At 47.3% G+C, this 16,013-nt stretch overlaps 2 protein-coding genes across 5 annotated transcripts; one reads left to right on the plus strand and one right to left on the minus strand.

The window, feature by feature from the left end:
- Nucleotides 1-1,022: 1,022 nt before the first annotated feature.
- LOC137600306 (C-type lectin domain family 10 member A-like) lies at nucleotides 1,023-4,801 on the minus strand. Of its 2 annotated transcripts, none has more exons than XM_068321859.1 (6): nucleotides 4,499-4,742; nucleotides 4,088-4,171; nucleotides 3,737-3,919; nucleotides 2,951-3,105; nucleotides 2,769-2,866; nucleotides 1,023-2,693 (listed from the first exon to the last, which is right to left on the minus strand). In XM_068321859.1, exons 2-6 carry the CDS (start codon nucleotides 4,164-4,166, stop codon nucleotides 2,558-2,560), a joined length of 651 nt encoding a protein of 216 aa, XP_068177960.1. In that variant the 5' UTR covers nucleotides 4,167-4,171; nucleotides 4,499-4,742; the 3' UTR covers nucleotides 1,023-2,557. The 2 variants fall into 2 exon arrangements, with proteins under 2 accessions (XP_068177960.1, XP_068177959.1); XM_068321858.1 differs by having other exon boundaries at nucleotides 1,024-2,693; nucleotides 4,607-4,801.
- A 3,395-nt stretch (nucleotides 4,802-8,196) lies between these two features.
- LOC137600672 (SUN domain-containing protein 1-like) lies at nucleotides 8,197-16,012 on the plus strand. 3 transcript variants are annotated; one of them, XM_068322411.1, is made up of 15 exons: nucleotides 8,197-8,469; nucleotides 10,465-10,623; nucleotides 10,858-10,973; nucleotides 11,855-12,150; nucleotides 12,276-12,330; nucleotides 12,421-12,495; nucleotides 12,693-12,820; nucleotides 12,895-12,945; nucleotides 13,043-13,276; nucleotides 13,359-13,487; nucleotides 13,561-13,657; nucleotides 13,956-14,071; nucleotides 14,254-14,427; nucleotides 14,518-14,607; nucleotides 14,691-16,012. In XM_068322411.1, the coding sequence occupies exons 2-15, from the start codon at nucleotides 10,517-10,519 to the stop codon at nucleotides 14,805-14,807; spliced, it is 1,785 nt and encodes a 594-aa protein (XP_068178512.1). In that variant the 5' UTR covers nucleotides 8,197-8,469; nucleotides 10,465-10,516; the 3' UTR covers nucleotides 14,808-16,012. The 3 variants fall into 3 exon arrangements, with proteins under 3 accessions (XP_068178512.1, XP_068178511.1, XP_068178513.1); XM_068322410.1 differs by having other exon boundaries at nucleotides 8,199-8,469; nucleotides 10,515-10,623; XM_068322412.1 differs by lacking the exon at nucleotides 8,197-8,469 and adding an exon at nucleotides 9,253-10,284 and having other exon boundaries at nucleotides 10,515-10,623.
- Nucleotide 16,013: the final 1 nt, after the last annotated feature.

A 16,013-nucleotide genomic window follows, 5' to 3' on the forward strand; every position in this document is an offset into this window, starting at 1 on the left:
TCACCGTCTGGAGGCGTGTCTTAACCCCCCCCATGTTCTGTCCAAACACAAACACCCCCCACCCCCACCCCCACCCCACCCCCCTGTTTGTGCACACATTTCACTCTCGCTCTATTTTTGATCGCATTCCAACGCCGTGACTTCAGGCCACAAATGGGGAGACTGGAGTGGTGTGTGTGTGTGTGTGTGTGTGTGTGTGTGTGTGTGTGTGTGTGTGTGTGTGTGTGTGTGTGTGTGTGTGTGTGTGTGTGTGTGTGTGTGTGTGTGTGTGTGTGTGTGTGTGTGTGTGTGTGTGTTTGGCCTCAGGAGTGATGAGCTTGTCGACTTTATGGACTCTTCATTGTTGAGCGTCTCATGATGGAGTGTGTGTGTTGCCCCCCACACCCCACCCCCAGCCAGAGGAAACTGCTGCATAATGATAACAGACTCTGAGACAATGGCTTAGACACACACACACACACACACACACACACACACACACACACACACATTGTGCTGCTGATCTCCAGACCTTCTGAAATTATTTATCAAATATGGACGACTCCGGACATTCCAGCCGTATTTCTGACCCCCCCCCCCACCTCCCGCATTGCCGGGTAATGGGGTCACACAGGGTTTATTTGGGGTGTTAGGGTTAAATATTAATATTAATATTAATATAAAATACTAGACCCTCATTCCAGCACTGGGGTGATAAAGTTTGGTTTGATTTTGATCCAGATTTGATTTATTCTGTTCCTGAGGGCCTCCTCAGCTGGTGTGGATTCAATCCACGGTCCAATGGCGCCTCCCTGCGTTATTAGGTTGGAATTGCAGCTGAGGAAACGAGCAGAATTTGCCTCTAGAGGGCGCCCTTTAGTCTGTTATGAACCATAACGAGACCGGAAGCTGTTCGTTAGTGGTGTGACAGAGGAAGTTGTGTTGATAAAACCCCTTCCTGCTGGGGAAACTTTATTATCGGTCATAATAAATCAATATTTAATAACTCAGTTGTCTAAAATTGGAAGATTTTGTCTGATATTTATTTTCCATTTCCTATCAACACACATCTATTCAGTTATCAATACATTTGTCCTTGTGCTGGTGGAAACAGACAATCTATCCCAGCCAATGTTTCCACAGGTAGCTTCAAGCAGCTGCAGCTGATCCAGGTCTCATCAGTCGTTAGCATGTTTCAGCTATCAGACGCTAGCAGGAGAGCTTCATGGAGCAGATGAACCCCATCAGGGGCTTAGATGGAAGTCTGAACAGTTTCTGGTGGTGATGGTAGTTTAGATAAGGTGTTGTGCATCAGAGTGAAGGTTCCTGTGTGTTGTTGGTTCTCGCCCGTCTCCAGCGGGGCGAAGCGACATCTTCTGGATTTCTCTGGTTCGGTTGGAGGTTGTTTGATGTAGTTTCATATTTTTGTCGTCTATCAGCGTTTTTTTTGCTTTTGGTCTTGCAGAAATTACTTTCCGATTTGACTTTCACCTTCCTCTTCACTATCTTCCTCATCAGCGTTCTTCAGCTTTGGTGACCGACCAGCAGATATCGCTGATATCCCTTCACCCTCACTTTGACGTCTGCCTCACTTCCTGGTCTTTAATGCTGTTAGAGTTTGTTGATTGGCTGGAACGGCTGCAGCTCTTGTGGTTGATGTGGTTGATCTCTGCAGCCTGAGCGTCAGGTCCAGGAATGCATGGGGGGGTTTGAAATATTCAACCCCCTTATCTGGTTTCATGTCCGTGAGAGTTTGTGTTGATTGACTGATTTGGTGTAAATGTCGGTGTTGTGTGGAGTCATCTGCGTACATAGAGAGTCGAGGAACCACCAGGAAGATCGACTCGTTGGTCAGCAGGTGTGAAACCCCCCACCAACAGATCTCTACAGTTTACTGGTTATCATCACCTTCATCAACCCAGACTGGAACGTTCATCAGAACCTCCTCATGTTGACGTCTGGCAGGAGGAAGTTAAGGAGCCCACCAGGAAGTAGGCGGAGCTCTGATAGAAAACACTGACCACGAACAAACAGGACAGGAGTTTGTCTTCTCGTTGTTTTACAATCATTTATTCATCAGGTTCCATCAACCACCAATCAGAACGAAGGTTTAAACTTCACATCATTTCAAATCCATCTCTTTGTTCCTCCGATGGAGTTGTGTGTTTCATTTCTCTACATTCTACATTTCATTGAGTTTTCTATTGATTGATGATCATTTTTTGGTCAAATCCATCATGTAGAAGAAGAGAAGGTCATTGGAGATAGAGTCAGATTGGAGATAAAGTCAGAGAGGCCAGACTGAGATGGTTTGGACATGTCCAGAGGAGAGATAGTGAATATATTGGTAGAAGGATGCTGAGTTTTGAACTGCCAGGCAGGAGGCCTAGAGGAAGACCAAAGAGGAGGTTTATGGATGTAATGAGGGAAGACATGAAGGTAGTTGGTGTGAGAGAAGAGGATGCAGAAGACAGGGTTAGATGGAGGACACTGATTGGCTGTGGAGACCCTGAAGGGAGAAGCAGAAAGGAGAAGAAGAAGTAGAAGAAGAGAAGGTCGTTTCCATGAGCTGCTGCTGTTAACGTGGATCTTTCTCACAAACCCAGCGCAGTCTTTGTCCACAGGGGGTGGGCAACACAAGGTATCCATTTATCCTGAAGTCATCGATTCTCACACAGTCCCCTCTGACATCGTCTCTGACCTCTGGTGTGAACCTGAACACAGAACAGTCAGTTTGGTTGGACTCAACCTGTCCTACAGAACAATTTGTCTTGACTCTGAATTCTTACCCGGGGTCTGGGATCGATCCATCCACCCACTGGAGGGTCCCTGTTGTGTTACTCAGACCGATCCAGAACTCCACAGACAGAACGTGAAGGAACACGAACTGATTGAGAAGAGAGAGAAGAGACTTTAAAGTTCTCCTTCAGCTCCCAGAAGGAGGTCCAGGAACTCCTCCAGTCCTCCTTACCACCTCCTCCAGGCTGTTGAACACCACCAGATCAGCTCCGTCTGCCTGACAGGACCTCCTGCTCTCCTGCCAGGACCTCCTCTCATTGGACAGGAAGTAACATCGTCTCTCGATCATCACCCATCCAGAAGGACACGACGGAGAAGACCTGACCTCTGGACCATGACATGAACACACCCTCCATCAGATGAAATGACATGTGGACCATCATGTCCCTGAAACTCTCTTCATCAGCTGTTTGAAATCAACCAATCAAAAACGAGCGTTTTCCACCACTAAAGTCTCTAAATGATGGAACTCAGTCCAGAGCTTCATGGATCCACTTCAGCAGCAGAGTCCAAAGGGGTTTCTGTTCAGGACTGGGTCTCCATCAGCTCCCAGACCTCCACCACTGCTGAGCCAGAAGAACCAGCAGCTCAGAACCATCTGGATCAGACCCAGAAGGTCTGGATGCTGTTCTGTGGAGCCGTGGAACCAAAGCGGACCTTCTGGGTCCTCTGGATCAGCAGAACGTCTGGAGGAGGACTGAAGCAGGAACATTCCAGAACTGGAGGAACGCTGGAGTCTGGATCTGGATCAGGTTAAAGGGTTTCTAGAAGAACTGGACCTTCAGAGACTGCAGTCAGGAAAACACTGCTGCGTTGATCTGATTGCAAACAGCTGATCAAAAGTAGATTTGATCAATAAATGAAACATTCAGAGGCTGTGGGAGAATTGTGCGTCCGCTCTTAGATGGAGTTTCATCAGTTCATGTTCAGACCAGCAGACAGGCAGATGTTTCCTCACCGCCCAGCATCTTCTCCAGGTTCTTCTTCTCGTTCTCCAGGTTCTTCGTCTTGTTCTCCAGGTTCTTCGTCTTGTTCTCCAGGTTCCTGATGGTGTTCTGAAGGTCTGTGATTTGGTTTCTCAGCAGGTCCGTCTCTCCGCTCAGGTTGTTGTTGCAGCTCAAACTGGTGGATTCTCTGCTTCCTGACAAAAACAGCATCAGAACAAAAGATTCATTTAAATGAAATAAAGACAAAAATCTGAAACATTCTTGGTTCACATTGTTGTTTTTTCACAACATCCAACATTCTGGGATGTTGTGTGTTCTGTTTGGTCAAGCTGACAGTTACACAAAGCGTCGACTGAACTCACGAGAGAGACGTAGAGAAACGTTGAGAACAGCTTGGATGATGCACAACAGGCCGAAGCTGATGAAGATGAAGTCCAACATCTTCTCTGTGGAAGCAGCACAGAGTCAGAGGTGTTAGCATTCTGATGTTAGCATGCTAACTCATATTCTACGACCGTAATCGTCTCGTCTCCAGACGCCGGTCCACCTTGTGGGTCACGGTTCTGCTGGAGCCCATCTCAGCTGGATACAGGTGAGAGGCAGGGGACACCCCGGATGAGACGCCAGGTCGTCATGGGGCAGAAATAATTAAACTTCTCTGAAAAACTCATAACTCGTTTGAAAAATGCCTACAAAGCAACCCCGCCCCGTTGTAGGATCACATCCTGTCCTCTACTGGACTACAAGAACCCACAGAGGACTACACAACTTACTGGAGGTCACACAATCAGGTGACTTTAAAATCTGACAAACGGCCTGAGAACTCTAGAGTCTCTCTATCAGCTCGTGTGTCGTTAGAGTTCATCACATGGAGTTCTGACCCTTCTGAAGCAGTCTTCTGTCTATTCTTCTGGGTTCCTGCTCAGGCTGTGGTTCATTGATATAATCGATCGTCTCCATCCCTCTGGCTGCTGATCTGATCTGATCGCTGGACGCCGTCAGAAGTGAGCAGAGACGCTCTTCACCTCCTGGTTGATGGATTCAGAGGAGGAGGAGCCTGTGAGAGGAGGTTCTAACGTCTGTTAGAGGATAATGTAGAAGAACAGGAAGTGATGGGATGGCTATTAAGAGAAAACAGTTTTCTTGATTCTAATCATGACTTCCTGTAGATTAGATTCCAGGAACAAGAGTACGTGATACTAAATCCTGTTTAAAGGAAGTTCAATCAATCAAACTTTATTTCTACATGACTTTTCAGAAAGAGTGGAACGTGATGAAAACAATCACTGATCAATGAAGAGAAATCCAAAGGATGAAGGTGATTCTCCTGTAAAAACCTTCATTTCTCTGAGCTTCTAGAGAGAATTTCCACAATATTCAAGAGGGTTGATGGGAGACATTTGTGAGGTCAGATACTGGTTTTGGACAAGGATGTCCAACATCATGGTTTTGGTCTCCGTAGTAACGCCATCCAAGGTGATGACATCAGTAGACACTGCATCGCTTACAGTCTTTGGATCGAGCACAAAAACAAACAGCAGAAAGTTGTTGGTCATCTAATCTTTAATCTCTTTAATGCTCCTGTAGTTCGACCAGCTGACTGGTTTCTTCAGGGTTCAGAAATATGTCATCAGCATAACAATGAAAGTTATGGAATGACCTGAAGGAATCATGTAGACGATAAACAGTGATGGTCCAAGAAGCGAGCCTTGAGGAGCTCCATAGCTAACTAGTGGAGTGGGAGGAGTCACTACTATCGCTAACAAACTGGAAACCATCAGTTAGATCAAACCTAAACCACACAAAGTCAAAAATTAATTCCACTTACCTTCTGTGTTCTTTGTTCCCTCGAAGTCCAACGTGTTGAAATTGGTGGAAATTCGGAAATTCGCAAGTTGAAATTCGGAAATTCGCAAGTGAAATGCCCGGAAATCGCTTTTGTTTGAAGTTGTTTGTTGGGTTTGAGAAGCTTCTTGTTTGTGTTTGACCCCGCCCACACACACACAGGTTGTCCTACCTGCTGCCCAGGGTAGGATTGGATCCAGCGTCTCCTGGCATGGAGTCTCCGTCTTTATCCACTGAGCCATCTTCAGCGCTGAGGAGCGATGAAGACCAGAGAGAGGAAGAGCTGTCTGAAGGAGCGCCTGCAGGAAAAGGTTTTCACCCGTCTGGTGTCTGACGAGGCGCTGAGGCCCATAATTTGATGCTGAATGGAGGTGAGACTGGACTTTTCTTGCCAGTGTTACACTATTAAATTATTATCATTATTATTATTGTTATAGAGATAATGCTGTGGTTGGTTGCTCCTCTGGCAGGGCGGGGCTGGAGGTGATCCAGGTCATCATGATCATCATCACCTGGATCTCCAACCGTAAGAGTTGGGTTTCACAGAGACATCATTTGGGTCTTTATTGGGGACCAGACTCTCATTCTGCCACTGAGATTATTAGATTATTATTTGATTTGATTTATTTATGTTCGTGAGGGCCTCCTCAGCTGGTGTGGATTTAATCCATGGTCCGATGGCGCCTCCCTGCGTTATTAGGTTGGAATTGCAGCTGATATTTATTTTCCATTTCCTATCAACACATTTATTCAGTCATCAATACATTTGTCCTTGTACTTAAATTAATTAATGATTAAAATCAATCCACCATCATTCTAACCACACTCCGCTGGTCTTTTTATTACCATGACCTTTACAGTCACACAACATGATTCATATGATTTGTATGTTTTTTACGGTCAGAGCGTTTTGATTGTATATTAAAGCACTGGGATTTCAAAATACATCACCAATACATCCTTTATTGATCCTTTACTCACCAGATTCACATCGGTTGTGTGAGTTGTCTTCATGTGGAGATGTTTCTGGATTCAGTTCAGGTTCTTGTTATTTCCAGTGACTTATCACCACCTGCAGTACTAAGGAAATACCAGCAGGGGGCGGTGTCGCCCTTGCCAACATCTGATCAGATAGATAGATAGATACTTTAATAATCCCGGAGGAGATCATTCAAAAAAACTCATTTTTTAATTTTCTTTTGTAAGATTTGCTCATTTACAATTCCTTAAGGGTTAAAAACTCTGCAGCCAGCTCCTGATCAATCAAATCTTTTATTGATCATGAATTAAACATTAATTCATGAATTAAGCATTACATTAATTCAAATTAATGTAGCCACAAGAGGACACAACCAGTGTCTTATTGAGCCGGTCCCAAGCCCGGATAAATACAGAGGGTTGCATCAGGAAGGGCATCCGGCATAAAACTTTTGCCAAATCAAAGATGCAAATCAAACCTATGACTTCCATACCGGATCGGTCGAGGCCCGGGTTAACAACAACCGCCATCGGTGCTGTTGACCTACAGGGTGCCAGTGGAAATTAGATTACTGTTGGTCGAAGAAGGAGAGGAGGAAAGTGTGTTCGCTCGAAGAAAGAGAAGAGGAACGCCAAGAGTATAGGACTGAGAGTAGGGACGTTGAATGTTGGGACTATGACAGGAAAAGGTAGAGAGTTGGTTGACATGATGCAGAGGAGGAAGGTAGACATACTGTGTGTACAGGAGACCAGGTGGAAAGGTAGCAAGGCTAGAAGTTTAGGAGCAGGGTTCAAGTTGTTCTATCTAACACCCAGAGATGGAACTGGAAAACTTTGCAACCATTGGGAAGATATTGTGCATGTTGTGGTTCGAAAGATGGGTGAAGAAATCCCGGTGTATGAGGTTAAACCTGAGCAGGGAAGGGGACGATTGAGAGTCCTACATCGAAATCTGTTGTCACCGTGTGATTACTTACCTTTTGAAGTCGACATCCAGACAAAGACAAAAAGAAAGACAAAACCATCAGCAGTTCCGACAGTAGAGGCAGATACAGTAGAAGAAGATGAGGGGGAAGAATTTGGATTTTTTTCTTGCACCTGTAAACCATCCTCACATAGGACCATTTTTAAGAACAAGGGAGACCTGCAGACTTGTGGCAACTACAGGGGAATAAAGCTGATGAGCCACACAATGAAGTTTAAAAAGTGTAAAAAGAATTTCCCCAAGAGGGACAATTAAAGTACTGGTTATTATTATTATTATTATTATTATTATTATTATTATTATTATTATTATTATTAATGAAGTTATGGGAAAGAGTAGTGGAAGCTAATATTTGTAAAAAGTAGTAATATTATAAGTCTCATTACCCTTATTATGTACTGAAATAAATAAATTAATCAATTACTTTTAATTAATTAATCAATTAATCAATAATACATTTTCTGACAGTCTGAATGATCACGATGTGGAACTTTATTTTTGTAACACCAACCGGAAGTCGTAATTTTTCTTCTTCGTGTTTTTCTTCTTCGTCTGTGCTTCTCATTAATAATGCTCTGGCTTTTGATTTGTTTTTATTCTAAATACTATCAATAACCAAATTAAAGCCAATCAGTGTAAAACAAACGTCAAACCAAAACTACAGTCAGAGACGACTTCCGGGGTGGAGCCTTATTTTTACAGGAAACCGGAAGTGCTCCTCGCCTTTATTTGGGCATACTTGGATCAGCGTCCGTCGCCGTGAGGAGCAGCGAACCCTCCGCGCCGTCAGACCCGCGGTCGAGTCCGCGGTGAAGGGGCCGGGGTCCGGTGGGAGCCGCCACGACACCGACACCGGTCGCGTTCCCTTCTGGGTTCGAGTGGAGCTTCTTGTTCCGGTCAGAGTTAGTTGGGAACGCTGACGTCACCGATAACGAGGTAAGATCAACAGCACCACCTGTAACTACCTGTAACTACCTGTAACTAACTGTAACTACCTGTAACTACCTGTAACTACCTGTAACTAACTGTAACTAACTCAGATACTCGTTAGCTCAGCTGTGACGTGACTAGTTGTGGAGCCGTGACGTCCACCCGGTCAGCGTGATGAGTTCTGACGTTGGTAGTGGTTGGTGGTGTGACGTCATCGTGCTGCTAACATGCTTGTGTTGGGTTGTTTCAACTAACAGCTCCCAGAATAAACAAGTGTGTGCGCAAAGTTAACAACTAGTTAGCAACTTAGACTTTAGGCGTTTTATTGAATTAGAAAAAATCTAATTTATATTAATGCACTTTTTTGTTTTTTTTTTGTTAAATATGAGTAAATGGGTTTTTTTTTATAATAAATGTAAACAATTTTTAAATGCTAGTTAATGTTGTTTACATTATGTAAATATTGTTTTTTTTCTAATTCAGGCACTAAGAATCTATAGATAAGTTTACATAACTTTAGATATCTGTATTAAATTAATTTTTTACTTCAAAAGGTATTTTTAAAAAGTGTTCATTATGTATAAGTATTAACAGCATTGTATAAAACAGCCTTTTAAAGTGAATTTAGGAGTTCATTTTTACTAAAATAGCCTTTTTGAGTATATTTAGGACTTAAGTTTGAATAAAAATAGCCTCTTTAAGTAAATTTGTGAGATAATTTTTACTGAAACATTTTTTTCAAGTGAATTTAGGAGTTAATTTTTAAATAAAAACAGCCTTTTTGAGTGAATTTAGGAGTTACTTTAGCTGAGATGGAGATGATGTCAGGTTTCTCTTTTGCCTGCAGACATCAGTCGTTTTATTCTCGTCTGTCTTCTGGACGCTGATTGGAGGAAACAGGAAATCAATTGTAATTAAACGTTTGGTAGTAAAATCATTCTGATGGTTTGAGTTTTGGCGTTGGAGGAGCTGAACGGTTTGTGTTGGGCGGTGGAGGCGTAGATGGAGCAGGACGTCTGGTTCCGGCTGATAGAATCCGTCGCCGTGGTGTCGTCCTCCACTCTGATGACTCATCAACTCAGGACAGCTGAGTCATGTTTCACCGGCAGCGTCCTAAACTTAGCCACAGCTTTCAAACGCCGCGTTCCTTCTCTAGTTTCCTTTTCTAGTTTTTCTCTCCTTTATTTTCACTCTGGAAACATTTGGGGTCGTGAACCCACAGGAGCGTCCCGCAGACATCTGAAATGCTAATCTAGGCTACACCATCTAGAGCAAGGGGCGGGGGTGGGATTGGAGGGAATTATGGGTACAAACGGCTCCTTTCTCAGCTCCCTGAGGAAAATCCGCTCGGCATGCTGGGAAGAAAGAACCGCCGATTGTGGATTAGTGATGTTTGTCGCTCGTGATCCAGGAGATGAAGCGACTTGTTGTTCAGGGAAACAAACTTGTGTTAAAAGCTCTGGTCTGGACCAATCAGAGCTCACGTAGTTCTGTTTTTGCTCCATGTTTACAGTAAACAGAGAAGCCGTCTCCGTTAGCAACCGCTAAAGTGCCTCAACGCCCGGGTTGATGGCACTTCCTGTGTGCTGTCAGGCTGACTTCCTGTTCTAGAAGAAGTTAACACTCAGCCTCGTCCGTCTCCCTGAGGAACACCTCGTGTTTGCGTCGCTCTTAGCGTCTGTTAGCTTCAGTCTGCAGCAGCTCGGCTAATGTAGATTAGCTGGATTAGAGACTACAGCAGAGATTAACCAAGAGAGCATCTGTCAGAGACTTCCTGTTAGCACCTCAACCGCAACTGCTAGTGGGTCCTTCCCTGAACTGGTAACATCTTTAAGCTAACGCCGCTACCTCTGCAGCTACATTACCAATGCTACATAGCTACGGCTAACTGAAGTACGACATTCTGCTTTTATCATAGCTACGTCAGCTGCTAATGCTAGTGGGCGTGTGGGTGTATTCACACACACTCCTGCAGTAGCGTTGTGTTTTTGCTGCCCACAGGGTCGCCTGACCGGCTGCTGTAACCTCTGTTGTGTCTGCTGTGCCCTCAGTCATGTCTCGCAGGAGTTCTCGCCTGGCGTCCGGCGGCTACTATCACTCAGAAGACGAGTCGGACTCGAGCAGCGTGACGAACATAACCTACCGGGAAAACCCCGTCAAGTATGTGTGTGTGTGTGTGTGTGTGTGTGTGTGTGTGTGTGTGTGTGTGTGTGTGTGTGTGTGTGTGTGTGTGGGCGCACAATTGTGTGTATTCATGTGTTGGATTGTCGTCATCAGCAACAATTTGCAGACTGTAAGTCAAGTCATTGTTGTCCTTCTCTGTGTGTGTGTGTGTGTGTGTGTGCGTGTGTGTGTGTGTGTGTGTGTGTGTGTGCGTGTGTGTGTGTGTGTCAGGGTTTTCAAAAAGAAGGCGGGGACCCGTAAGGTCGACCCCCGTACATCCAGCAGAGCCAACAGTGATGCTAATTCTGCTAATGCTAAGACGTCCGTCGCCGCAGACGAGTGTGAAGGTAAAACAGACACACCCGACATCACACCCGACATCACACCCGACATCACACCCGACATCACACCCGACATCACACCCGACATCACACCCGACATCACACCCGACATCACACCCGACATCACATCCGTCATTACTGTATTTTCTGCACTATGAGGCGCACCTAAAAGCCTAAAAGGTGAATAAAGACCCTCAAAACTGAACTTCCAGCCTTTTCTGAGATTCCAAGAGCAGTCACTGCTGGACAAAGGTGTCAGGTGTGCTGCATTGATTTACAAAGGTAGCTGATAGATGTGGGGGGGCAGAGGGTCGATCGAAACAATATTTAATTAATAAACGAAGACGAACGTCGGAGCTTAAATATCTGCTTCGAACTTCAGATCAGGAAATAATCCGCTCTGTTCGCACTGACTGCACTCGTAATGAATTTGACCAGTTTTTATGTCAGGTTTTTTAACATGTGTGTTGACTTCTGTCTAAGATGGCAAAGTGATCAAGTGATCAGGTTTCATTGATGAGCCTCAGAATGGTTTATTGACATAACAACAGGGGCCATTCAGAGGTAGTCAGGAAGTCATGAATGCAGTCATGACTGTCTGAGCAGCGCTGCTCCATCTAGTGGACGGATTGGGTAACTACAGCCGGTGCAGTTTATCAAATACATTTATTTATTTTTATTGTGTGCGACTTATAATCCGGTGCGCCTTATATATGAAATAAATGATAAAACAAACTGATTATTGAGGGTGCGCCTTATAGTCCAGTGCGCCTTATAGTGCGGAAAATACTGTACATCCTTCATCACATCCGACATCACATCAGTCACCACATCCAACATGACATCCGACATCACAGACATCGTTGTTTCTTCTTCTGACTCCCCAGGGATGACCCCTCCCCCCGCCCCCAGTCGAACCCTCACCTACGTTCCCTCTGTGGTCACCCCCCGTCCTGCCCTGACCCCATCCTCCATCCGTGGTCACACACCCTCACGCTGCCCCCCGGTGCCCCAGGCTGGGCCCCGCCCCCCCGTCAGACCGGGACCACCCCCCACCCCCACCCACCAGGAGCCAAGTCAGCGCGGCGTGGACAGCTCTGGGTACTCGTCCTCTGAGGGGCCCCACAGGAAACCCCCCACCGCCACCACCAGCAGGAGCAGCGGGCCCCCCAGCACAGTCACCGTGTGTGTGTGTGTGTGTGTGTGTGTGTGTGTGTGTGTGTGTGTGTGTGTGTGTGTGTGTGTGTGTGTGTGTGTGTGTGTGTGTGTGTGTGTTCGTCGCTCACCTTACTTCCTGTTCTTGTCTCAGACTCCGTCTCATCGCTCGCCGTCCGGACGCGCAAAAAATTGACACACCTGGCAGGTACGCATCCGACCTGCATCCGACCTGCATCCGATCCCCATCCGATCCCCATCCGATCTCGTCCCTCATCGGTTTCTCTCCTCCCTGCAGCGAGTTCTCCGTCCATCGGGACGGTGATGAAGATCAGCGGGCTCCTCCTCCTCCTCCTCCTCGTCGTCACTCTCAGTAAGTCTCTGATTGGCTGTCTTTGACTTAGCCACGCCCACCTCCAGCGAGCCTCCACCCCCCCACAAATAAAAACATCAACGTGACAAAGTGATGAAATGTTTAAGACAAAACAGGAAGTCATTTTTGACGGCAGCGAGAAGGCGGGGCTTAAGTGGCGCCACACGTCACTCATGTGATGTCACTGTTCCCCTCAGGCGTCTGGCTCCTCCCCCCGTTGACCTCCCCCGCCTCCAGTTCGGATGTTCCAGACCCCCCGACTCAGAGCGGACCCGTTGCCCCGACGACTCCTCCTCCTCTGGATGCCGTGCATCCCGTTGCCGTGGTGATACGCCGTTTGTGAGCGCGTGAGGAGGTCGTGTTTGGCTCCGCCCCCTCTGACCGTCTGTTCCCCTCCAGGATCCCACCGTCGTCTCGGCCGCCGTCGACGCCAAGCTGCAGGGCGTTCTGGTGAGAGACGCTAAACCACGCCCCCTGGTGTGACATCATGACCGCGTGACAGAAGGGGCGGGGCTAACAGAGGGGGGGTGCTCTGTTCCTGCTGCAGGAGGAGCTGCGGCGGCGGCAGGAGGAGCTTCTGTCTCAGGTGAAGGAGAGCCTGCAGCGCCACCTGCTGGACGTGGAGGCCAAGCTGGGGGGCGTGGCCCAGGACGGGCGGACGCGTCTGGAGGCGGAGCTTAGGGAGTTGAGCGAGCAGCTGGAGGATCGCCGGGCGGAAAGCCGCTCCGCTGCCGCGGACCTCAGCCGCCGGGTCGGAACGCTGGAGGTCCAGAACGCCAAGGTGCCCCCCACCCCTAACCCCCCCCAGCGGACCGACTTCCCTGAGTGGGTGTGTCTCTAACCCCACTTCCTGTTTCCTGCAGCTGTTGGACGAGTTGTCGTCCGTCCAGCCGACGCCCCCCTGTCCCGAGGCGAGCGTTGGCCCCGCCCCCGACCGGCTCACCCCAGAGCTCCGAGTCGCCATGGAGACGTGGTTCACTGAGCACATGAAGGTGGGCTGGGGGGGGGGGCTCAGGTGTGTTCTGAGGGCGTGTCCTTCACTGACCCCTCCCCTGTCGTGTTCAGGAGCGGGACGCCGTCCTCCTCGCCAGCGGGGGGCGCTGCTCCGACCCGGGGGGCCCCGCCGCCGACAGGATGGCCGACTTTGCTCTGGAGACGCAAGGTGGGCCACGCCCCCGACAAACGGGCCGGACGCCCCCCAGGATGGCTGTGTAACGTGTGTGTGTGTGTGTGTGTGTGTGTGTGTGTGTGTGTATATGTGTGTGTGTGTGTGTGTGTGTGTGTGTGTGTGTGTGTGTGTGTGTGTATATGTGTGTGTGTGTGTGTGTGTGTATATGTGTGTGTGTGTGTGTGTATATGTGTGTGTGTGTGTGTGTGTGTGTGTGTGTGTGTGTGTATATGTGTGTGTGTGTGTGTGTGTGTGTGTGTGTGTGTGTGTGTGTGTGTGTGTGTGTGTGCAGGAGCCAGTGTGATCAGCACCAGGTGTTCAGAGACGTACCGCAGTCGTTCGGCGTGTGTCTCCCTGTTCGGGGTTCCTCTGTGGTATCCGTACGAAAGCCCCCGCACCGTCATCCAGGTGTGTGACCTTTACCCCCCCCCACATCTCTTGTTACCCCCCCCAGTCTCTTTTTACCCCGGTTCTTCCATCTATGCTGATGACGACTGACTTTCCGTCTCTCTGCGTTTGTGGCGTTAACTTCCTGACTCCTCCCCCTCCTTCCTGACTCCTCCCCCTCCTTCCTGACTCCTCCCCCCCAGGGCCACCCGGTGCTGCTCCCGGGTAAATGCTGGGCGTTCCACGGCGTCCAGGGGACTCTGGTGATCTCTCTGTCCCACCCAATCAGAATCAGCCACGTGACTCTGGACCACCTCCCCCGCTGCAATTCGCCCACCGGCCGCATCGACTCCGCCCCCAAAGATTTCGAGGTTTACGTGAGTACTTCCTGCTTCCTGTTTCCTGTGAGCCCGCCGCTCCGGTCTGATCCAATCAGAACCGCTCAAACTGTTTTGTTTTTTCTCCAGGGGATGAAGAACGACACGGTGGAGGGGGCGCTGCTGGGGGGGTTCACCTATGACCAGGACGGACCGCCCACGCAGACGTTCCAACTTCCTGTGAGTCGGTCGGTCCACTTCCTGTCGGCGTCGCCGTCCGGACGCGATTCTCACGCCCTGTGTTTGTTCTTCCTCCCGATCAGAACCCGAGCGGCGCCGTCCATCGGCTCGTGGAGCTGCGTGTTCTCACCAACTGGGGTCACGTGGAATACACGTGTGTGTACCGCTTCCGTGTCCACGGACAGATCCCCCCCACGTGACTCCGGCTCGCCGTTTGGAGGGACGCCGGACGGATCGAACGCTAACGGAACCAGAGGTTCTGTAAAAGTTCTGGAAACTTTTTGGCTGAAGCCACAGAATCTTCTTCCAGCTTCGATGTCAGGATTTCACCGACCGGCTGGAGACAGACTGACATCAAAGGGTTAAAGGTTTGAACTCCACGATCAACGAAATTCGAATCTGAAGATTTCAAATTGAATTCACTTCATTTTCAACTCAAACCTCTTTGAAGGACGTCGTGTCGACTTCACGTCTCCTCCTCAGGTCCGTTTAGAGCATGCGTGTCAAACTCAAGGCCCGGGGGCCAAATGTGGCCCTCCACATCGTTTATGTGGCCCGTGAGAGGCGTACAAATAAATCATGATTAAAAATAAATAGGTCAAAAGTGTGCTTTGAACAAAAACTACATGTCCCACAATGCAGTGATTCGGCCCATTTTAACTTAAGACAAAAACGTTTTGAACAAAGTTGATGTTCCAACTTTGATGTCGTTTTTACAGTTTGTACTTATTCAAGTTACAAACGGTCAAGTTTGTAACTTGAATAAGTAATAAATTCAGTTATATAACATTCAGGAGTAGTTACATTTAGTTACATTTATTAGTTACATCTGGCCCTTTGAGGACAGACGCTATGCTGATGTGGTGAAAATGAGTTTGACCCCCCCCTGCTCTAGAGCGACACAACCAGGAAGTGGTGATATTTATTTCTTTATTAATGCAGTTTGTTTACGAATCCGTTGTTATCTCATCTAACCTTTTTGTAAATTATTTTCCAGAACCGGTTCAAACCGGCGTCTCCTGGATGGAGACGTTTTTATTTAAAGATACAGAATGTGGAATAATTTTGGTTTGGATGTAAAATATTTTGATATAATTTGTACAGATTACATAGAACCATAATCTGATCTGACACACCAGAACCGGACTGAACCGGTTCTGGTTCGTTTTTCTGCTTATTTTTATTAACTCCTGTTTTTAACTTGTTTTTACGATGATTAAATATTAAAAGCTTTTTTTTTCTCGTTAATCTAACGGCTGTTGAACAGCAAATCTATTTGACATGTTTTTTTTTAAAAATTTAAAAACAAATGAATTTTTTTAATGTAATGTTTTCATGCATCGGATGCAGCTTGAATCTGTATTTGATTATTGATGTCTGATTGATTAAAACACCTCGATCTCTAC

The sequence above is a fragment of the Antennarius striatus genome, chromosome 8, assembly GCF_040054535.1.
Source record: "Antennarius striatus isolate MH-2024 chromosome 8, ASM4005453v1, whole genome shotgun sequence".
Taxonomy (NCBI): Eukaryota; Metazoa; Chordata; class Actinopteri; order Lophiiformes; family Antennariidae; genus Antennarius; species Antennarius striatus.